The sequence below is a fragment of the Lontra canadensis genome, unplaced genomic scaffold, assembly GCF_010015895.1.
Source record: "Lontra canadensis isolate GAN:19392208 unplaced genomic scaffold, GSC_riverotter_1.0 scaffold78, whole genome shotgun sequence".
Lineage (NCBI taxonomy): Eukaryota > Metazoa > Chordata > Mammalia > Carnivora > Mustelidae > Lontra > Lontra canadensis.
The window spans coordinates 7,121,464-7,145,572 of record NW_022631072.1 but is presented as its reverse complement, the minus strand read 5'-3'; the positions used below and the strand labels follow the sequence as shown (position 1 = coordinate 7,145,572).

General features: G+C 37.3%; 2 protein-coding genes across 11 annotated transcripts in view; both read left to right on the top strand.

Moving 5' to 3' along the window:
• The window catches only part of MAP4K3 (mitogen-activated protein kinase kinase kinase kinase 3), a 187,610-nt gene extending 166,629 nt beyond the window's left edge, over positions 1-20,981 (top strand). For 8 of the 10 annotated variants that reach the window (XM_032881982.1, XM_032881984.1, XM_032881980.1 and 5 more), the window contains 8 exons: positions 4,228-4,286; positions 5,300-5,403; positions 9,763-9,934; positions 12,038-12,106; positions 12,190-12,282; positions 15,489-15,559; positions 18,548-18,603; positions 19,245-20,981. In XM_032881982.1, coding sequence (XP_032737873.1) covers positions 4,228-4,286; positions 5,300-5,403; positions 9,763-9,934; positions 12,038-12,106; positions 12,190-12,282; positions 15,489-15,559; positions 18,548-18,603; positions 19,245-19,332 — 712 coding nt within the window. In that variant the 3' untranslated portion in view covers positions 19,333-20,981. Of the gene's footprint in view, positions 1-4,227; positions 4,287-5,299; positions 5,404-9,762; positions 9,935-12,037; positions 12,107-12,189; positions 12,283-15,463; positions 15,560-18,547; positions 18,604-19,244 lie in introns of those variants that run through there. The other 2 variants (XR_004385506.1, XM_032881989.1) reach the window with 2 other exon arrangements.
• Positions 20,982-23,493: 2,512 nt separating this feature from the next.
• CDKL4 (cyclin dependent kinase like 4) overlaps positions 23,494-24,109 on the top strand; it is a 42,701-nt gene continuing 42,085 nt past the window's right edge. Inside the window, exon 1 of the mRNA XM_032881978.1 lies at positions 23,494-23,631. The gene's annotated coding sequence lies outside the window, so the exon portion shown is untranslated. The remainder of the gene's footprint in view (positions 23,632-24,109) is intronic.

The following is a 24,109-nucleotide window of genomic DNA, read 5'->3' as shown; positions in this document are numbered from 1 at the left end:
CAAGGTTAAAACTAATTTTTTTCTATGATTTGCTAGTAATTTTCCATCCCATACAGTGCTTTTGACATACTGTGTTAATTAATTTGAATAAAGTGAATTTTTTTCAAAGTACAATTTCTAAACTTAGAAAATCAAAATGATTTATTAAATCAAGGTTTTCACATTAGAAAATAATTACTTAGGGATGCCTGGGTGGCTCAGTTGGTTGGACGACTGCTTTCGGCTCAGGTCATGATCCCGGAGTGCCGGGATCGAGTCCCGCATGGGGCTCCCAGCTCCACGGGGAGTCTGCTTCTCCCTCTGACCTTCTCCTCGCTCATGCTCTCTCTCATTGCCTCACTTTCAAATAAATAAATAATTAATTAATTTTTAAAAAGGGAAAAAAAAAAGAAAATAATTACTTAGGAACTGAGGGGTTTTGCTTTTCTACTTTCAGGAATATTTCATTTTGCTCTCTCTTCCTTTGGTTATTATCATGTTGTGCCTCATTTGTTGACCAAAAGGTCTTTGGAGTCTAGTATAAATTGTATTTTAAGAAAACATTGTACTGTAGCCATTCTTCCTTTACCATCTCAGTTGTAGAGCAACTAATCTACACCCTTGGCTTTCAAGTACCTTGAAAAGCTGTTGTTTTCAATTGCTGAGTTTACAGTAGAGTTAAAATTTGCCCCATTATGCAAAAGACTTTAAACTTAACCTTTTTGATGAAAATCATTTAAAAATTATACTTCTTGCTTTACTGTCTTCTTAAAAGATTACATTGAGTTTGACTGGATCTTTTCATAATGACTCAGAGTTGCAACTCTGGACTTGATTTATGATACTTACATTATAATATCTACAACTGGAGTTAGCTATTACCAGCCCCAAGAATGGGGTCAGGGAGTTTCTTTCTTCAGAGAGTGTTTGTCTGTCCCTCTTTTTCTCCCAGCTGCCACTTGGTGCTGTTGATTTTCTGTCTTCTTATATAGCACATCTCCACCTAGTTGTCTAACTTGATAATCCTAAATTCCTCTGGCCATGGAAACTGACCACCAAGCTTTTAAAGTATATGTAAGGAGGGCACCTGGGTGGCTCAGTCGTTAAGTGTCTGCCTTCAGCTCAGGTCATGATCCCAGGGTCCTGGGATCGAGTCCTGCATCAAGCTCCCTAATCACTGAAGAGCCTGCTTCTCCCTCTCCCTCTGCCGCTCCCCCGTTCATGCTCTCTCTCTGTCAAATAAATGAAATCTCTAAAAAAAATAAAAATATATGTGAGGTACAAGAGCCCTCCAAGGAGTATAAAGCACATAAATTTTAATGTATTCACTTATTTTTATATTATTTTATCAGAATAGAGACATTTGGAGCTTATTTGAGCTTATTTGTAGCTGTGTTCAATTTTTCAAATTTTACTGAATATATCAGATGTGCAGAAAATTTCCTAGTATACACATGAGACAGAATTGAATGATGTATTACCTCTTCCTTTAAGGAATTTCCGTAGAAGAAGATGCTACCTCTAAGAGTACTTTAGATCTGGGCTGTTATGTCACGTAACTTTGTGATAGTCAGTCTTCAGTATTAGTAACACTCAGCAGTATGTCCTTCTCACTTTCTCCAGTTTTGTTATCAAGAAGTCAGTTGTTGTAAAATCTACTCTCACTTCTCTCATTTACTGGCTGGAAATCTGAGAACTTCTTTTGCATGATAAAATTTTGTGCGTGTATTAGTACCAGCTCTTCTACTGTAAAGTGAACACAAATTAAACTTCCTTTGAGCATCTTGTAATGTCCTGTGGTTCTCATTATAAATCTAGGTACTCACTGTCTGGTACTGTAAAGCTGCTTTAGTAAAGAGTAGGCTTTGGGATCTAGTTAGACTTGGTAAATCCTGCCTTGTTCACTTAGTAGGTTTGGGACCTTGAATAAATTATACAACCTCTCATCTGTAAAATGGAACCAGTATACCTATCTTGTAAAGTTGTTTTTAAGATGATAAATTATGTATGTATAGTATTTGCCATGGTTTCTGGCACCTAGTAGTGCCGAAGATCTTAGTAAGATCTCTTACTAAGCAGATCTGTTGTCGTCATTGTTGGGCATGGTAATTTGAACAATGTCTGTAACGTAACCTAAAATAGCTTACAATAAATAGACCGAGAATGTTGGTTCACTTCGGATTCTAGTTAGCTGGGTGCTGGTAAATAAATTTTACTGCCTTATTGTAAAATCATGACTTAAAAGTAAGGTAAGTCTATATAGATCACTGGAGAAAATTATAAAATTTTGATAATATTTCAGTGTGCTGTTCACAGCTTTTCTGAGTAGTTTCATTATTGTTAACCCTCAGTTGTACTTAGTAGTTGATCTTGTATTGACTGCGTAGTATTCTTTACAGTCTTTCAGAACCTTGCAGTCAGTTAATCCTCCTGGGTTTTGACAGATTCAGTAACATAACCTGTTAAGTAACCTTGGGACCCAGGGGACAATTTCCTAAGTGCGGACCGGGAGCATTAAGTTTGTTGCAGTGGAAATCTATCAAGACCTTGATTCAGATTTTTTTTTAAACCCTAAAAAGCACTTTGGTTCAAGCAGTTTACTTAATTTAAAGGTATGGGGAATTTTTGTTTTGTTTTAAGCTATAATTTCACTGTATGTAAAGGGTATTTTTATAAATATTAATGTAATGCATGAATTGGAACATAAAACTCTTCCCAATATTAATATAGTTGACAGGAACAATAGGTGCTTTAACCCAAAATTTGAAATCAAGGTATTCTAGATCATCATTGTCATTTAGTGCCGCAGTATCTGATGAATTTGTCATTGTTTAGGTCCCATAATATTAACAAAATTCTAATTCACACAGATAATGTACTTACAAGTGGTAACATTTTAACAACTTCTCTTGCAAGCTCAGAATACTTTTTAGTGAAACTGATCCAGAATTATAAAAGAGAAGTAGATTTCTTTTTTTGAAGTTGAATCACTATGAACACAACAGTTAGACTTAAGACACTAGATTAGAATTCTTTCTTCCTAGAATTGCTAACTGTATGACCTTGAGGAAATTATTAAATCTAACCCTCAGATTTCTATGCTGTGACCTATCTTGTGGCATTATCAGAGGGACTGACACAGAACATGTGAAATTCATAGCAAACAATAAGGTCTTATTTGTAAATGTTAGCAATAGTTATTAAAGATTTTTATAAATATAAACATCAGCATATAAAACATATTAAAAGCTAAAGTTACAATACCTCAGCATTATATGCTTGGTTATTACTCAGCTGCCAATTGCACGGTGACAGGAACACCCAGCAAGATTATTCTGAGCTTGTTTGGAATGGTATTGAGCATCACATGCATTCTTTACTCTTATTACCAGCAAAGCACAGCTCTGTTTTGTTTTGTTTTGTTTTAAAGACATGAAGAACAATGACATCTAATCTGTGGCACATTTACAATTGTAAAAGAAGTTTAAATATGTGTACAGAAATGGGGAAGTATAATTTGACATTTGCACAACCTTGCACTAAATCTGTTTTATCAACTTTCATTATAAAAGACATTTGAGTTTATGTATACTTTTTTAATTTAGTTTTAAAAAATAATTTTAAATGGATTTTTACATACTAAGTTTGAATCAGATATTTGCAGAACCCCTAAAGGACCTTTGCCAGAAAATCTGTACTCCATTCTTCCTGAGTAGGGAAATAAAAATGTCTAAAAAAAAGTTCTTAAAAATTGTTATAGTGGTAAGACATTTTACATAGCTTCAGCTTATTATATGTGCTAAAAATATATTTCCTCAGTTTATGGCTTATCTTTTTACTTTCTTAGTGGTATCTTTTGGTAAACCAAAGTTTATATTCAACAAATTCATTCAACAAATTGCCACCTGTAGTTTGTGGTGGTAGGGATCCATCCAGGAAAAAGTATCAAAGTTTATTAATATTTTCCTGTTTAATTTGTCCTTTTTGCATTTTTTTAAAGAAATCCCAAGGTCTGTTCTTCTAAACCTAAATATTTTATAGTCTTATTTTTCCATACTTTAATAAATCCTTAATCTACTTGGAGTTGGTTGGAGGAGGGATGAGAAACAGAGCAAATGTATTCTTATTTTTAATAGATGACCTAGTAGATTTAACAACTCATCCTTTCTGCACTGATCTGTAATGATACCATTATCATATACTAACTTCACCTACATGTGTTATATATTCATTTTCATTTACATTTAGGAAATTTGCTGTATCAGCAAAAATCCCTGAAACCAAGTGGTGTCAGAAATGTTGTGTTGGTAAGTAAACTGTTCCATAACATGTAGCTCTCCTGCTTTGCAGCATAGATAAGAAAACAGTGTGAGGCTCGTTTTTAAATATAGTATAAAACAGTACTTCTCCAGGGCATTCTGCCAGTTACAGTTTATTTTTCCCCCTTAAGTAAAACAAATGTCTTGGCCATTCAGTCTCCATGTAAACTAAACCTAATACAGTACCTTGCGCGTAACAGTTGTTTTGCAGATAATTTATTGACTGGATAAATGGAGAAAGTAAGATGACTTTTATTACAGCACTTTATCATACCCTGTTCTCCAGGGGTCCTGCTCCTTATCCACTCACATGCTGCTCGGTGATGGCTTAAGAACTGCATTTATTCATTCAGCATATATTTTCATGCCTTTAATATGTAAAACCTTATGCCTGTGACGTGAAAGTTGTAGTCTCCCTGTTCACACACCACGATCCTAAAGTCTTCTTCCTCCCCCATCACAACCAGCTGTTTTATTTGCCTGTGGCAAAAGCAAAAAAGAGTTTCCTTGCCTTGCCTTAAAAACCTCTGAGGCTTTGTTACTTGTAAACCTCTATTTCGAGAGTTGAGTAGTAATGTCTTCATGTCGCTAGAACCAAAGCATCACTTCCCTCTGAACATTACCACCAAAAGCACCCTCAGTCACCTGTCCCTCGGTGTGCTGTAGTCTCTCAGTTTGGCGGCTTCTCCCCAGATGTACTGTGGGGCCTTCCTTCAGGATCTTGTTGCCGCACCTAGCCTCCCTGCTGCCGTGAGACCTAAAATCTTTCTTCCCACCGCCAGACCCCTTAATAACCACCTGTTTTGTCTGTGCATAAGACAAAAATCCTGCTCGTGGTGGAGGAGGTTCCAGCTCTTACTGAAAATGTTTTCACCCTGCAGTCTAATTAGGAAATTGAACTCCGGCCAGCTATCGTTCGTTTGTGTTCAGAGCTTGCGACTGCTGTTGTTAGGACTTTCTGTATGATAAAAGAACTTACATATACTTTTTTGCCTTGACAGTGCGAAATCCTTACACAGGCCATAAGTACCTATGTGGGGCACTTCAGACTAGCATTGTTTTATTAGAATGGGTTGAACCAATGCAGAAATTTATGTTAATTAAGGTAAGCATGAAAAGCAACCTCAGTCATTCTTAGTATATAAGCTTCATTAAGTTAATTTTCCTGTTCTTTCAAAAAAACAAAAAAACATAGTTTTCTTTTTTCCCCGTTTCTTCTCAAGCTAATTTCATGACTTTGTTTTGTGTGGCAGGATAGTGAAAAGCTGCCTGACTGTAAGGTAATCAGTTGGCCAGGTAGAAGTTTTAGAAGAGACTAGAGAAATAGTTCAGGGAAATGGCAGTAGGAGTGAGAAATAGCCTCTCACAGACAGTCTTGTGTCCAGAACAGGAGGTGTGAAGAAGCACTGGGGTGTTGTTTGAATATATTCCCTTGTTGACCCACTCCATCACAGAGAAACAACCTACAGGTTGGCATTTGGCCTAAGAGGACTAGGGATAACCATAGAGAGAGGGAACTTATTTATTTGAGTTCTATGCTTAACTGTTAATTTGCCCAGGCCTTCCCATGTGTGGGTTGTTTTGGGGGTTTTGTGTGTGTGTGTGTGTGTGTGTGTGTGTGTGTGTGTGTATGTGCCTAAGTTTCTCTAGAATCTTTAATTAATGAATATTCCTTAAAATATTTAATATTACTCAGCTGTAACTTAAAATTGGAGGAAAAACTAATAAAATGGTTCACTCACACCAGGGAAATACGAATGAATTTTTTAAAACTGATTTCTTTGCTATTTAATATAAATTAAGTAGTCTTATTTCCTGAGCATTTGAGATCTCCCTGGAACTTGGAATTGGAGTGGATTCTTCCTAAATTTTACAATACAGCATTAAGGTATTTAAAGTATAGGATTCCTGTTATTTAAATTTCTATAAGTGATTAAGGAATCTGGTTTTAATTTCATACCACTATTTATTAACCTCAACATTAAGTAGGGCTAAAGAAATGGAAAAATAGCTTCAAGAGATTTGAACTCATTGAGGTGCTATTGCCACAAATCACTGAAACAGAAATTGTTTAAACCAAAAGCTGAAGGGGAAAAGTAAGTAACCGTATAAACTGTCTAAAGCAGAGCTTCTGGATACAGCCCATTTATGGCAAAAAACTATTTTGTTCTTAGCTCCTCTTTGTTCTTGCCTATTTGACAAAAGCACAACTTCTCCTAAATGGGAGTGGTCAAGTGCACGCCATTTGATTTTTTGCAACCCTTCCCTTCCCTGTCTTCTTCCTACCTTTCCCCCTTTAGTCTATTTTAGATATATCCTCTCTATTCCTTTCATTCCTAACCTCTGTCAGAATGAAAAATAGTTTCATTATATCAGTGTTCAGAGATAGAGTCTGATTAAACCTAAGGATGAATGAATTTTTTGTGTTACCTGATATGTTATACCACTTATCCTAACATAACGGAAGACCGTTTTCTCTGTTAAAGGGGTTTTAGGTATGAAGAACATGCAGGAGAAAATATATACTTAGAAGACATGGGGAGCATAAAAATTACCCATCCACATCTTCTCTTTTCCACGACTTCTGTAGTCCAGGGGAGCCTGGCTCTGACTAATTTAATGAATCCTGTTGCTAGTGTTCTAAGATACTATAAGTGACTTAGAATACAGTCTCCCTCAAGACTTCCCACCTTCCCATTTTTCTTAAACTCCCTGAGCAATCTGTAGGCTCTTATCCTAAATCTTAACCCAATTCCCCTTCTCCTGTCTCTCTCTTCAAGATATTGTGGGTATTTTGTTTCTGTATTTGACTTTATTGTGACTAGTGTTTGTGATGTTTCTATTCTACAGTCTTAAAAGATGTGTTCAAAAACATTTTTATCCTTTCTGTAGTCTTCCTTCCTCTTAATGACATTTTTGACAGTTTTTGCTTCATTAGACTACATTTTCATCAAAAGTAAAAGTTAGAAATTAAAGGCCAACAAACAATTATGTATTTATTACAAACCAAGCACAGGGCTTTTTAACTACAGAGACAAAAATAAGATATAGTCACTGGCCTCAAGGACCAACACCATTAGTAATTGGATTTAGAGCTCTTAGACAGGAGTTCTCTTCTGTTAATGACTTAACAATACATTATTAGAAGCTAAATAGAATTATTCACAATCTCTTGGTTTTCTTATTTGCTGACAAAAAAAGTTAAACAGAGGCATTTTTTCCTGCTTTACTGCTCTTATCACATTTCAAAGAGAATTATTTTAAATATTTTGCCTTATTAAAAATCTAACTGATTTTAGGCAAAGCCTATTCCCCAGGTAATGGAAGAGCTTCTAGAGAGGGGATTTGATGAGAAGTGTCTATATCCATGGGGTGGAGGTGGTCTGGCAGTCCCAGGGAAGGAGGGGATATGGATGGGAGCAGCAGGTGCACAGAGAGCTTCACCTTCTAGGTGCGAGGACCACATTGTATTTTCTAACACTTTGAGAATAGTAGTTATGGTAGCCCCAGACTTCATTATCTTTAGAATTTACGAGTTGCTAGATTAGAGAATAAATTCAGTAGCTTTGTTAAATACTAATAATGTTAACCTTTTGGGAAATAAAATGAAAATACAGCCCATTTATAAGAGCAACAGAAATATAAATATATTAACAATGGGTTTATTAAAGTATGTGTAAGACTTGATATTTTTTGGAAAAACAACTTTTTATTGTGAAGCACCTTAGAACACCCCATTCATGATCCCCCCCCCAAGTCAGCTCCCTTATTTTCCATTTTTACTGTATAAGCACGCTCCCCTAAACATGAGAGTTAATTTTACCTGATTTTTCTACAGCATGTAAGTGGAATCATACAGTATGTATTTATTCGTATTTGGCATCATGTTTGTGTCATTGTTGGGATACAGCTGTAGTCACTCATTTTCATTGCTCTAAGTTCCCGTTGTATGAAATGCTGAACATGCCGTCATTTTATCTGTCTACTGTTGATGGGCATTTGGGTTACTTCCACTTTTTTGTTACTTGAACAAAACTGCTGTGAACATTTTTGCATACGCCTTCTATCCACATGCACACTTATACTGTCTAGAACGTATAACCAGAGCATTATTGCAGGGCCCAGAGGAATGCGTATCTTCAATGGGAACAGATAATGTGGTTAACCTGTGTGGCTGCACCGTGTAGCTCATGGTCCAATCACCTCGTGAGTGTTGGGTCCACGGTCAAAGGAACGAGACTAATACAAAGCGAAGGTCAAGCAAAGCTTTATTTTGCGCCAAGCATTGAGAATCAAACTGACCGGCCAGGGCCGTCCCTTGCAAAGAGGTGACCCCTCTCTTTTACAGACTAGCTTTTAAGGGCAAAGGCCATGTGGTTGGGCCTGGCCACGCACAGGTGGCCAATGAGATTGTAACACAGAGAAAGCTGCACAGTCCTGCTAGGTCACACATAAGTGACCAATTGAATTACAATTTACCCTATAGTAGATATTTGAACTAGCCTATCACCTTGGTCAGAATTGGCACCTAAAGGGCGGGGCCCATACTCCTTGGTAACTAGGGAGACCGTATGCGCCCCCACTGATTGGTTACCTCCACCTGGCCTGACCCACCCTTGTATTTGGGCTTTGTTACCTGGGACTGATTTCCGGGACTTGTTTTTAAGTAAGTTCCCTGAAGGGGGGTGGTGGGCAGGGTCAGGATGGAGCTGCTCCGGCTAAATAGGCCCTTACAGTGAGCATTCGACTGCTCCTCTCCTGGTGACACTTGTTACTGTCAGTCATTTCATTTTAGTCATTCGGGTGGATATATAGAGTCTCTTGTAGTTTAATTTCCTGATCACTGATGATGTTAATGGTCTCTATCTATTTTTCTAAACTTACAAAATATGAACTTATTTAGTCCCCTCGTAGCAATATAAAAATAATTTCGAAGTTATGTAAAATTAAAATTGTTTGCATTGTAACTGTGAGTTTGTGAATAGTCACTTGAGCTATAAGGCTAAATTTCTCCTATTTGTGGGTTTTTTTCTGTCCACTTACAAGAGGAGTGTTGCTTGCTAATCATTTCAATGCTCTTACCCATGTTTGCTTGATTGGATAAGAAGACGGAGAGTGCATAGAAGTGGGCGGCAGGAGGCTCTTCCACAAAGGGGTGGGCAATGCTAGGCCAGTCACCAAATTTCTGGGTCTCTGTTTCCACCTCTGAAAAGTGAGGGTTGAACAGATGATTTATAAGTTCCCTTCCAGCCCTAATGTCCCCAAATTATGTGATTTTTGACTTAAAAAAGATTTACGGTGCTAATTTTTCTGCATATCCAAAGTTTCTGTGACAAGAAGCAAACTTTTTAGGAGAGAGTTATGTTCTGTATTTTCATAGAGCTAAAAATTATTAATAGTGTTCTCGTGAAATTATTTGATTTTTATTTTCCTTTGTTTAAGATACTTTCGTTTCTCTCTCCAGCACATAGATTTTCCCATACCGTGTCCACTTAGAATGTTTGAGATGCTGGTAGTCCCGGAGCAGGAGTACCCTTTAGTCTGTGTTGGTGTCAGTAGGGGGAGAGACTTCAATCAAGTGGTTCGATTTGAAACAGTCAATCCAAACTCTACCTCTTCGTGGTTTACAGAATCAGGTTTGTGATTTTTACTGAATTATTAAGTCCAATATATTTGATTTTATAAGTAATAAATTTACCATATCTCTTATTAGGCAAAAACAGTGCATAAAAATCCAATCTAGAATAACTTATTAAAATGGAAAAAGAGAAGATGGCTTGCTTTAAAATAGCGAATTTGTTTGAAGCATTTGAAACATCATGTGTTCCCCCGACCTGAGTGTGCATCGGAATCACCCAGAGGCTTGCTGGCCCCCACTGCCAGAGCCCTTCATTCACTAGCTCTGGAGTGGGGCCCGTGAATTTTCATTTCTGTGTGTTCCCAGGTAGCGCTGATGGTGTTGATACAGCAGCCACACTTTGAGAACTACACATATACACATACGTCCAGGCCTAGAAAAGTTGATTGAAATAAAAGGAAAAACTGCATTGAGTATAGTTTATTTTCCATTATGCTCCTGTAATTGATACATGGGTACTGTGCAATAACTTTAATAAATGTTTATTGATCTGTAACTAGGATATAAATTATAACTAAACAGCGATTTCTGAAATATTAGAGGGTACTTGAAAATAATTCTTTTATATAAGTTGTTTCCTTAAATTTTGATCTGTGTTGTCCAGTTGCATAGTAGATCTTTCCTTCATAGTATCTTAGGAAATATTTCCAATTAATGAGCTTTTTACAGAAAGTTGGTGATAGTTGAAACCTTCAGTTTTGTTGTTATAGTCAGTACATTAATAAAACTTGTGTTTCATGGTAAATAAATCTGACTGAACTTTTACACTTCAAAAAAAGTGACCTGAACAATCTTTTTTTTATGTTTAAAGCACTGTTTTTACTACAGAGCTCTTTTTGATGTTTTTCCCTTAAAAATAACATCGTACAATGTTTTGCTATAAAATAGTGGCTATTTTAGAAGGCACTTTTTATGTATTTAGAGAATTGGAGGGAGGAGCAAGGGCCAAGAGGGACGGGGAAGTTAGGGAAAACCTTAACTGGGCGCTGTGTGCGGTGCAGAGCCTGACACAGGGCTCAGTCTCATGACCTGAGATCATGGCCTGAGCCAAAATCAAGAGTCACACTTAACTGACCTAGCCCCCCAGGTGCCCCTAAAAGGCAGCTTTTAAAGGTTTTGCAGAGACCCTTTGTCAGAGTCTTTGGGTTCTTAGAGAAATATTAAGAAGTCAGTTTGGCAATAGATACTGATTTTTCAGGAGTTTGTTGGAAGCCTGAATGTTCACAGAAGGAAAGAAATTAAGTGTTGAGGCTTTTTTGGCAGTGAAAAAAATCACAAAGAGCTACAAAGATCAGATTTGCAGGAGGCCTATTCCATGTTCTTTCAGCCCTGGTTGGTTACAGAAGTACCAGGTCTAAAACACATTTGAACGTCTGAAATACGGCAGTCCTTGCTGGGATGGCCTAAGACTAAACACTATGGGAAATAGAAAATGGTAGACTATAGATTATCAGACTCATTCTGCAGGAAATACAAGGCCAGAAACAAAGGCCTATAGCTCAGCATTTTCAGTTTTGATGTTCATACGAAGTTTGGGATATCCTACTTTTCACTTTATGGCAAATCATTTAAATATTCTCAGTTTGTAAGAACTTTAATAAATCATTATAATAGTAATGCCTCTTTGCATTTTGGTAATACTTCACACTTCTCAAAATACTTCAGTTTTAATTCATTTGTACTTGAAATAATTTGTTTGACTTTCATTCATTCACTCAATAAGTATTTACTGCACGTGGTACTGCGCACTTCCATATAGTAATGTACAAATCCTAGTCCCTGGCCTTCTGAGCTTAAAAGCAGAAATCATTCATAACCGTAATGTGGAAGATTAGACTCCTGATTTCACATAGTAATGGAAATAATGACATCACCGGTAGGAAGGACAACGGTTACAACGGTCAGCCCTCCACCGAGTGCTCACTTTGTTTAGTGCCGCCTTGGAATTTAGACCCAAGCAGACTTGCTCAACCACTGCACATGTATAATTAAAAATTTAAATCCATTTCCAATTCAGTGATGTTCAGAATTCTTATTTTTACATCTCTGTGCTTTCAGTGTTACTTTATGTATAAGTTCATTGAGTTTGTTTGTGTTACAGATAGCCCACAGACAAGCGTTACTCATGTTACCCAGCTGGAGAGAGATACCATTCTTGTATGCTTGGACTGTAAGTTTTTATTTATGAGCATCTTATTTTAACACATTTTTTTAAGCTTAGTTTCTGAGTGACTTTTCCCCCACCTTCTTTAGGTTGTATAAAAATAGTAAATCTTCAAGGAAGATTAAAATCTAGCAGAAAATTATCATCTGAACTCACCTTTGATTTCCAGATTGAATCAATAGGTAAGTGAAAGTTTTGTGTTTCTTGTTTGATTACAGCAAGAGCTGCTTAAAGTAACTTACCTGATAATTATCTGAAATTATAGAAAGATATTGCTAAGGACACATGTTTTTTAAAGTACAGAATATAATGAATATGAGGTCAGTAGCAGTCTTCACTTTATACATTCTGTGAAATAGTTTAATAACTGATATAATCTATAGTTAATGGTATCCTCCTTAGAGATATGACATTTCTTTCTTTCTTTTTTTTAATATTTTATTCACTTATTTGACAGACAGATCACAAGTTGGCAGATAGGCAGGCAGAGCGAGGAAGGGAAGCAGGCTCCCTGCTGAGTAGAGAGGCCAATGCAGGGCTCGATTTCAGGATCCTGAGATCATGACCTGAGCCAAAGACAGAGGCTTTAACCCACTGAGCCACCCAGGTGCCCCGAGATCTGACATTTCAAAATAAATAAATAAATATTATTTTTCATAACACAGTTATGAGTTCCCATTTCCTCCAAATTCCTGTAGAGTTTCCCTGTAAGTACTTTAAAATTTAGGACTTACGGTACTCTCTTGTATTTTTGCTATTGTATCTGCTGATCAGAGCATTTTAGGCATCTCCATAAGGAGATGATGGAATCTCTCTGGCATTCTCACATTTTGTTTGACTAAAGTATTTTCTAAAAAAGGATTTCATACAGTATCAGTATTCTAAAATGATTAGATTCCAGAAGAATTGGGTAAGAATGATCATATATGAGATCGTGCTGAGAAAATGAAGGAGAGCTAATTCAGTATTTAGCTAGACACAATTTTTTTGGTCTTCCTTATCAGGGAAAGATACTTGCACCTATATACGTTGGTCGAGGGTAGGGCCAAGAGCAGATAGTTCATTTGTTTTAATCCTAGATCTGTTTTTACTCTCTCCTCCAACTAGAATGTCTCTCTGCCAGCAAGCAAATGCTGATGGTAATAATGAGGGAAATCTCTTCAAGATGTTAGAAAGGAATCCATGCTTAAAAACATGTAGCCAGGGCCAAAAAGCAAGACAAAGAACAGAAACTCTAAGCAGTATGCAGGCCTGAAGCCAACAGACATGCTGGGCTCCTGGGGATAAAGAAGACTAAAAGTATCCCACAGAATATGGGAACCAGATTCCTTGCTTGAGGTGCCTAGTAACCAAGATTCTCCCCACTGAGGTCTAATGGCTTTATAGGAGATTTTTATCTGCCCTTGAAAAAGAGAGAGGTTCCCTATCCTGTACAAACTATTTCAGATTATTGAACAAATTAGTGTTTAACACTGATACTAAAATCAAGCAAGATGAGTACAGAAAACAAAATTTTCCAGTCTTACGAAAACAGATTTTGAAAAAATTTAAACGAAGTACTAGCAATTAGAATTCCACATCATTAAATAATAGACTTTATCTCAGGAAAGCAAGGATGGTTCATTGAGCATCAGAAAATTTGTTTATGTAATATAACACTTTACATTTCAAAGTAAAAGGTCACATAATTTTTCAGTAAATACACAACACAGAATCCAAGTTATTCGTGATTTAAGAAAAAAACCCAGCTTCTTAGAAAATTAGAAATAGAAGGAAATCTTCTTCATCTAGCAAAGGTTATTAAAAAATATATATACTTCAGTGGTCAAACTCTCCCATTAAAGTCAAGAACAAGATAAGAATACCTGCTGTCCTCCTATTTCAACATCATCTTATAAGAAAAGACAAGAAAAGGAAACTAAGAGGATTAGAAAGAAAAAAGTAAAAGATCCTTTTTTGCCAATAGTACAATTATCTATATAGAATGTATAGCTCTTTAAATAAACTACTGAACCAGTAGGAGAATTTGGAGTTTCTGGATGTGACTAACACAAATGAATAGCTTTTCAGTGTGCCAGAAATTAAGAAATTTTTGATAGGAAAAAAGATCTCATTGACAATGGCAGTAAAATAATGTGGAAATAAATATAATCCAAACATGTTTAAAACAATTATCTAGGAAATTCCAAATTATTGTTTAAAAACATAAAAGAACAAATGAAGAACTATACCATGTCCATGGATAGACGGACTACGAGAAAGGTTTCAGTTCTTTATAAGTTAAACCACAAAGATGTTTTGTGCCACTTGATAAACTTATCTGAAAATTTAATGGAAGAACCAAATGCCAAGAATAATAAAATAAATAGTAAAATAAGTAAATAAAAATAAATAAATACTTGCCCTCCTGAGTATTGAAACTTTGACAAAGCCATAGTGATTAAGACAGTGTGAGATCAACACAGAGATAAATAAATAGAACAGTGGCACTAGAAGAGAAGGCTCAGAAATGCACCTACATGTAAATGGAAATTCACAGCATGATATGTCAGTGGAAAATGGTAGACGTTCAGCAAATGATGCTGGTACAATTGGTTATCTGCAGGAAACAAAATTGGATGTTTTCCTCACTGGATATACACAATAATGTGTATTTAAATATGTAAATATTAAAAACAAAACTAATATTTTTATTAAGTACATATGCCTGTGTCCCAGTAATTCTTTTTCTAGAATTAGAAAATTTTGCACATGTATTCAAAAAGAGGCACAGAGTGTTTATTATAGATGGTAATAACAAAAAACTAGGAACAACTTAAATGTTCATCAGATCACATGTATGAAAGTTGGAAACGTTTAGTATAAAGTTTGATATTGTGTAGTAGTAATAAAAACAGGCATGAGAATGACAGACACTAAATTTATAATAGTAATTATGTCAGGGAGGAAGGAAGGACTGGAATGGGATTACAGGGGGTTGTAAATGGATGCCAGCTGTATTTGGTTTTATTTAAAACAAAAGGCAAATATGGTAAAATGTTAAGATTTGATAGTTACGTGGTGGATACATAGGTTTCTGTGCTATTTCCATATTTTTCTATATATTTAAAATACCTTATTTCAAATATTTCCATTTTATCAAAACAAAAATTTTAATAAACAAAACAATATTTTTGAAGAATTTTCTTTTTTCTTTCCTAAAAGATGAATAAAGTCTGTCTGGTATATGTATGTTTTAAATTTCAAAAGTAAAGATGCCATATAAATATGGAATAGCTGACATTAGTTATTAAATGAAGTATTACTATGCAAGATAGAGGGACAAAATGATGCTTATTGGTTGAACTTTTGTACTATTAACAGTAACTGAGCTGTTCTTGCCTGCTAGTTTGCCTACAAGACAGTGTGCTAGCTTTCTGGAAACACGGAATGCAAGGTAGAAGTTTTAGATCTAATGAGGTAAGTAATCTTTTAAAAACTGTGTACATTACGGTTGCCTGGGTGCTTAGTTGGTTAAGCCTCTGCCTTCAGCTCAGGTTGTGATCTCGGGGTCCTGGGATTGAGCCCCACTTCCTGCTCCCTGCTCAGCAGGGAGTCTACTTTTCCCTCTGCCCATCTACCTGCTGCAGCTCATGGTCTCTCTGTCTCTTTCTCAAATAAATAAATTAAAAACATCACTTGGAACAACAGCATGGATGCTGATTCTTTCTGTCTTGAGGCACCTTTCTACTTTGTATTTCAGAAATAATGACCAGAGTGGGCTTATAGGTAAAGGATTGCACATTACTTTTCAGCCACTATGTCTCCTGTCTCTCTTAGCCTGATTCACTTGACATTTGTAAGATTCTTTGCCCCCCCCTTTTAATAATAGATACCTTGGTAGAGACATGCCAATTGTATATTCTGATTGGTTTAAGATTTTATTTATTTATTTATTCATTCATTCATCTTTTTTTTTTTTTTTAATTTTAGAAAAAGAAAGCATGAGAAGGAGAGGGACAAAGGGAGAGACGATCCCAAGGAGGTTGGGATTTGAGTGCAGAATCCAACACAGGGCTTGATCTCATGACCTGAGCTGAAACCAAGAGTCAGGCTCTGACTGAGCCACCCAGGCACCCTGCCCCGTTTCTTCCTACCTTAATTTAACCTCAGGAACAGTTTAACTCCCAGCTCCCAAGTCCTAGGACATACTCAGTTCTGCTCAGCATTTCCACCAGAAAGCGTTGAGCTTACAAATGTGAGCAAGATAGGGTACTTTCCCCGAGGAATATCACAGGCAAGTGAAATCATCAGAAGTTTTCTCAGGACCCCCAAAACCAACCTCAATAGTATAACTTTCACTTGAGCTTTAGAGGGAAAGGAGAACCTTAGGTGCCTCAAGCAAGAAGTAGCTCATTTGTGTCCTAAACTATCATTCTAAGCTCAGAGTATTTCTTCTAAGCACGTGGACGTTACAGCAGAGTGACCATGAGCATGGGTTCCAGAGTTGAAACTCTGGGTTCAGTTCTCCACCCTGCTGTTTTGTATATCCGTAGCCGTGGCATATCACTTAACTTCTCTTTGCCTTTACTTCCCATTTGTGAATTGAGGATAACAAAATGGTACTTACTTCATTGGTTATTAAGATTAATTGAAAGGAAGCATATAATGTGCTCGGCATAATTCCCAGCTTACAGTAGGTATTCAGGAAAAGAGGGGCACCTTGGTGGCCAGTCAGTAGAGCATGCATGTGACTTTGACCACAGGGTTATAAGTTCGAGCCCCATTTGGGTTGTAGAGACTACTTAAAAATAAAATCTTCGAAGAAAAGAAAAACTTCGTAGATAATAGTTTCCTAGTAGTTATTCCCACAAGAGGGCTTCTCAGGAAGATGTTTTAAAATCACCTGGGGGAATTGAGCAGGGAAATAAGAACAATCTAATAAATACTAGGCAGAGAAAGAAAGACACTGTAGGCAGGATACCAGAGAGCAGTTTAAGAAAAATCCAAAAAAGCACCTGAGCTGAGGGGCTTTTTCTTTTCTTTTCTTTTTTTATTTATTTTTTTTAAAGATTTTTTAAATTTATTTATTTGATAGAGAGATCACAAATAAGCAGAGAGAGAGGGGGAAGCAGGCCCTCTGCTCAGCAGGGATGCTGAGGCAGATACGGGGCTCGATCCCAGGACCCTGAGATCATGACCTGAGCCGAAGGCAGCGGCTTAATCCACTGAGCCACCCAGGAGCCCCTCTTTTCTTTTTTTAAAGATTGTAATTATTTGAGGGAGACAGAAAGAGCACAAGCAGGTGAAGGGGCAGAGAGAGAGGAAGAAGCAGGCTCCCCGCTGAGCAGAGAGCCCTATGTGGGGCTCCATCCCAGGACCCTGAGATCATGACCTGAGCTGAAGGCAGATGCTTACCCCACTGAGCCACCCAGGAGTCCCTGAGGGGCTTTTTCAAACTGTGCTGGCAGCCCTTACTAAATACTGCTTCTCCGAAAGTGTTGTGTCCTTCTAATAGGCAAACCCCAAAACACATGGAAGATCAGTCATGGTGACCCACTGTTACTGTAGTGAGCATGTTGGATTCTTCAGGTGTGCTGGGTTCCGAAAGAGGTTGAGAACCGCTGGTGTTTCCAGAATAACTAATTGTGGAGATACTAATAGAATACTTTTAGTTTGGAAAGCAAATTGTTTTTTCAGCCTACAAAATTGTGGGGAGAAGTTACTGCCATTATAATTTGGAATGTTTTGCACTCAGTAAGCAACAAATCGTGGGTTTTTCTTTCTCCCGTAGACTTATCTTTAACTCCCCAACTGGTAATGGGTCACACTGAGGACTTCTTAAAGGATATCTGCCATCAGCAAATACTATTTCAGGAGACTGGGGGAGATACAGGAAAGAAAAGTCATCTGTAGAGCTCTGCCTTCGCTAGGCATTGTACCCACTGCTACTTCTGAGAGCCCTGCACGACACTAGTGCAGGGCAGAGCTTTTCCCTCCTGTTTCACTGAAGACAGAACCATTTTCAGCAAATTACTACTTGGCCCGTGTCCTAGCCGCTAAGTGGAGAACCGGGATTCAAATTCCAGTCTTGAGTTTGTCCCATCATACTACAGTGCAGCCTTTGAAGTAAAAGGACCAGATCTAAGTGGCTTGCTGCTGCAGTGGCTTTGCTGTCAGCATTAACAGGACCGACAGCGGTTTCTGATAAATTTTTCCCTTGAGGTCTATAATTTAGTAAGTAAATAGTTTTCCTACTCTCTTTTTGATTAATTCAAAATTAGGCACCTTTTTCCTAGACTAGCAAACTGATGTGTCTGTGTGCTGACTTAACAGACTAACAGTCATGCAGGGATCTATTTTCATCTGAGGAATTATGTTTCTTTTCTATAGAGTTATAAATTAAATGCCCATATAAAATTTTGTGCCTTTAATTCCAGAAATTAAGTTTATATTTTAATTGAACAGGTAACACAAGAAATTTCAGATAACACAAGAATTTTCAGACTGCTTGGATCTGACAGGTATGGAAAGAGGTTGTATTAATAGTACTAAATGCGTTTTATAAATCCAGCATGAAACTGATTTCTTTTTCAAGGGAATTGAAATTTCTACAGTAATATATTCAACGTTGTATTTTTCACACTAAAGAATTCACAAGTCAGGAAGTTATAAAGCCTTTGAGACTGTGCCTGATCTTCTAAGTAACAGGAATATATAGACCTGCCGGTACTTATTTTGCATTAAATGTGCTGTCTAAAGTATGATTTACAGCACAAGAAAGAGGAAATACCATATGCTAACAAATAAATCTTTTTGGTTATAGTGCCAAATAGAATTTTTGGGTTCTATTCTGATACACTTTCTGATTCTTGAACAACAGGTTGTTCTGTACTTCGTGAGAATTAAGTTCCCCCAAATTATTCCAAATACAGGTTTTCCGCACCTCTGGCTCTTCAAACAACACTGGCTGAGCCGTGGGAGACAGTGGGCAGCAAAAGTACTTCCTGGAGCTGCAACTGGTTCTTTAGTCATAGTGATTTGCAAGTCATTTTCTACCCACAAATCGAACAGCATTTATAGAGACATAAACTGAAGAAGCAATGGAAAATGTTTCTGCTTACATTAGTTTTCAAGATAACTTTTGTATGTTTGTCCCCTTTAGGGTCGTGGTTTTGGAAAGTAGGCCAACTGATAATCCCACAGCAAACAGCAATTTATACATCCTGGCGGGCCACGAGAACAGTTACTGAGGACGGCTGTGCTTCAACAGCTACTGTGAGAAACAAGCGAGCATGACTGCACCGTCGTCGTTGAGTGCTTTGAGGCTGTACAAAGCCTCTGTCACCGGGCTTCGGTCACTTGTAATTTATTGTGGCATGAGACAAGATGGGGAGAAGTTTTGTTTTAAGTGGTATGGATAGATTAGCGTATTGAACCACACAAGTGCTTAATTCATTGTTATGTAATCTTTGTACATACAGGCAGTATTTTTCTGTGAAACTTCATATTGCTGAAGACATACACTAAGAATTTATGTAGATAATGTACTTTTATGAGATGTACAAGTAAGTGTCTTATCTGTACAGATGTAAATGTTGATGAAAATGCAATGGGGTTAATATTTTAAGAATTCTTAGTATATTCTTAGGTGTGGCTGTATTATAAAATGGGATGCTGGCAATGAAACCGTACATTTAACACTATTGTATTTTTATTATATGTAATTTAGTAATATGAATACAAATCTTGTAACTTTCAAAATTGTAATGGAGGCTATAATCATTTTATAATCTTGTTTTTAATTTTAATGCAAGTACACTGGTGTTTATATTTGCACAAAGTATTGATATGTGATGTATTGTCACAAAAGTAAGCTGTGACACTGTCAATATGCATTTGGCTCCACAACATCTTTTTTAAATGTATTTGGGTGGTTTTCTGTGTGAAACAACCCAATTAACCACCTGTTGTAGTAACTGGTCTTTTTATACTTAAGCAGAATCCTGTAAGATTGTTTGTGCTTAAAAAACACACCTTTGAAAAAATTTTGAATCACAGAATAGCGGTACCGTGATATAACACTGCAGTTCTCTGAATTACAGTTGCACAAAGGATAAATGAGCGTTATTAAAGACCCCACACTAAACATTTCATAGAATCACATTGAAGAACTATAACATTCCATAGAGGGGAGTGGTTCAAATTTCTAGTGAAATTTTTTACTTTGGTTGGCCTTATTTTATGATCATTTTCATATTTCTTTTGACTTAGAGTATTAACACATGGCCAAAATAATTTAGTTACTACCTCATATAAACAATATAATGGTTACTACACATCGCAGGAACTTAGTTTTGGTTTAAAGTCATTTTTGATTGCTTTTTTCCAATGGAATATGTATATACCAAGTTTTAGCAAAATGCACACTTTGGCTCTTTTTTGGTATATGTTCTTTATATTTTAATGTGGGTATATACACTAGGAACAAACTAAATTGTGATTTATGGTCTTCATTTATTTTAATTGATAATGCTTTTAAATATGTTTCTGATTGTACATAGTGTAAAATAAACATGTTTTTTAACATGCGGTTGTACAGTAGCTTGTCATCTGGCTTAATCTCTGTATAGAGTAAAACTGAAATTTATTAAGGAGAAAAACAATTTTTTAATTATTCTGCATTGACTCCTACATACCCATTCTGGTCCCTCAGATCATATTTTTATTTGATCTGTCATCTCAGTTTCTTAAAGGGGTATCTTTTACAGACTCTTCAACTTTTTGATCAGGAAAATCAGTGAAACATTCATAGTCTTAATGGAGCAGGTGTCAGCAAACATACCTCAGCCTAATCCTGCTCACTGCCTGTTTTTGTAAATAAAGTTTTATTGGAACACCATACCACATACTCATTTATGTGTTGTCTGTGGCTGTGTTTGCACTATAGTGACACAGGTGAGTGGTTGCAAGAAAGTCGTATGGCTTATAGAGCCTTAACTATTTACCATCTGACCCTGTATAGAAAAAGTTTGCCAACTCCTGGGTCACAGAAAGGAACAGGAGAGTGTTGGGGAATGCAGTTCTAGAGACTGAAGAAAGGGACAATTAGGTGAGAAGAACTGGATGGTGGATTATGAGGCACCATTTCTCCTTTTGCTACTGCACTACCCTTCTCTGTGACTTACGTAGTTTATTGACTCTGCAACAGTTTCCTAATCTAAAAACATGACTTCGAAATCAGGTGTTGTCAACAGTTGTGTATATATATGGCTTTTCCCCAATAAATACATTGTCACTGATCTTAGCATTAATGACTGAGTAACGGCTGTTTTAAAAACACATCTTTGCTAATATAACAATATCATCAACTTATTGAAAAACAGAGACTCATAGAAAAGATTTTCAAGACATCAAGATTCTGTTCTTGGCATTTGTTGACCAGGTTGTTGGTCCTTTTTCTTGGTTAGTTTTTTCTAATTTCCAAATCCTGTAAATTATATAAAGGGTCACACCTCAAAAAATTTAACAATTTAACTGTCAAACACTTGGAATTATTCCTGGAAAATATACAAGTGGTTTATGTGTTACTCATGGGCTCTTTAAAAACATAGACCCCTGTAATCAATCTTTGGGGGCCAAGCCCAATAACCTGTTATTTCTATAAAGTCATGCAGATTATTCTGATGTGCAGTCCCTATATGGAAAACATTGGTGGACCTGAATTTAAATCAGTTTTCTGAGGGTGGTCCAAGGCTCATACACCTCAGAATAATCTTTGATGACTCTTAAAAATGCATATTTTATAGCTCCACCTAGTAACTTTTGATTAAGGATCTTTATTCGCTCAAAAGGAAAAGAGCTACTCACCTAAATGTTAGAGACAATATACTTCATTGAAGTTCAAGCTGTCTATCTTATTAGCTAGTTTCTTAGTAGTGTTGAAAAGAATGAGATCAGTTGTTTCTGGACCTGCTGGCTGTCATTCAGGTTATGCTGATTTCAGGAGAGATCGCGGAAGAGAAGACAGATAGATAGCAATTTTTACCATTACTAGAAGAAAGATGAAAATGTGTGCTATACAAAATAATGGGTAAGCACTCAGAGTATTGCTCGAGGGAATATAGTAAGTGCCCCGTGCATATATCTGTGCTAGGTGTGATGATTCTACATGCTTTACATAGGTTGTCTTACAGAAGCCCCAGAACAGCCCAGTGGGGTAGGTATTGTATTGTGGTTTTTTTTTTAAGGTTTTAAAAAAATTTTTTTAAAAGTTAACATGTGCATAAAAGGAAATTGAAAAACACAAGAAGCAAAGAACAAAGTCAATGCCACTTTACAAGTAAAGAAACGGAGGCACAGAAAGCTTAAATAACTTGCCAAAGAATATAACTAATAAGTGGTAGAGCTATAACTTGAACCCAGTCCACTTTGTTCAAATTGTATACCTGTAAGTACTATACTAAAGTACGAATTACACAGAACACAAGTAGTATATCCCCTGCCCTCTAATATACATGAAGCATTTTTTTTCTCCCCGAAATTAGATTTATTTTCTTGAGGAGTTGGATTTCAAATGCTGATTTTCACAGTCTCTTGCAAGAAGAGAAATTAACTTCCTATCTTAATTTTGTGGCTTTACCAAAAAGCATTTTCTTTATTCAAAGTGTTGTTTTGTATTAGAATAAAAGGATTTGCATAAAATTACAGCTAAAGCTTATTCAGTAAGTGTAATCAAAACTTATTGCAGACTTCTTACTTTTGCGAGCTAGTTATTTAACCAACTTATATATTGCAGTGTACCCAGGCACCTCACTGGCACTGGAAAAAAAATGGAAAAGGCATCATTTGCAGTATTCAAGAAGCCTACTTGGATGAAAAAAATAAAGGTACAAAAAAGACTGCACATAATTATACTTTGGGGGAAAAAGAAAGCCTTTGTTTGGAATGAACCGTGTTGTTAGATGAAGAGTTTAAGGCGCGCCGGACAAAAGGGTAGCAAGCTGTACGCTAGACTAGGGTTCCAGGACCTTAAGGATAAACGTAACTGAGCCGTTTAGCGACCCTGGAGCACAGCAACGGGCACAAAGCTAGAAAACAGGGTGGCGCCTGACTGTGGGGAGCTTCCCAACGAGAAAAGGAGCGAGAAGCTCCACAGTCAAGAGTTTTCGGAACTGCAGCGATCGGACACACGCCCGTGGAAACAGGCCGCTGGGTTTGTGCCTAGGTGATCCCTTGTATCCTTCCTGAGAATATTTTCTATAGCATGATGAGGGCAGAAAGGAGGAGGTGTGAGTTCATGTAGATTTGAGTTTATTGGGAGGATGCTTGGTCTTGAAAGAGAACGGAGACAAAGGTGGTTTCTGGTTTTATTTCCAAAGCACTTGAAGCAAATGGAAAAACAAGATGAAGAGTACAGCCACCTGAAGGGAGAGGGGGAAGTGTGCCCACCCTGAACCCCGCGCGGTGGGGAGCGCGTTACTGACGCCGAGCAAGCATGTATGTGCTCGTCAACATCCAGTATTTTTAAGTTCACATTTGGGAACGAGAGGGTAAGCTTTGGCAAAAATGATCTCGTCCGGCGTGAACACGTTTACTTCGATATGACATTCATCACATGACTGGTTCGACTTGCTGCCCGCTGGGTGGCCCATCTGTCTCCTTCTGAATCCGCTCAGATACCACCCCGCCCCCTCGCGCGCGCGCGCCTGCTGAACCGCGAACGCGGCAGCGGTGTGTCCCACAGCTCACAGCTGCCTGTCACGGCAAAGCCTCCACAGGTTTGTCGAAAGGCTGTGTGGACCGTAAAGCAAGACTGGGACGTATGATCTGACAAACTGAAGGTCTCCGCCCGGGCAGGGAAGCGGCCTCGTGTCACCGTTGACGCGAGCTTCCTCTGAAGCGCTGTTGAGAACTTGGAAAGGAACCGGACTTGCTACAGTCACGGCGTTCATGGAAAAGTAGTTTGTTTCCCGAGCGCCTTCCAGGGCGTCTTCAGGGCTCCGGAGCAGAAACCGCCGCGGCGTGGGC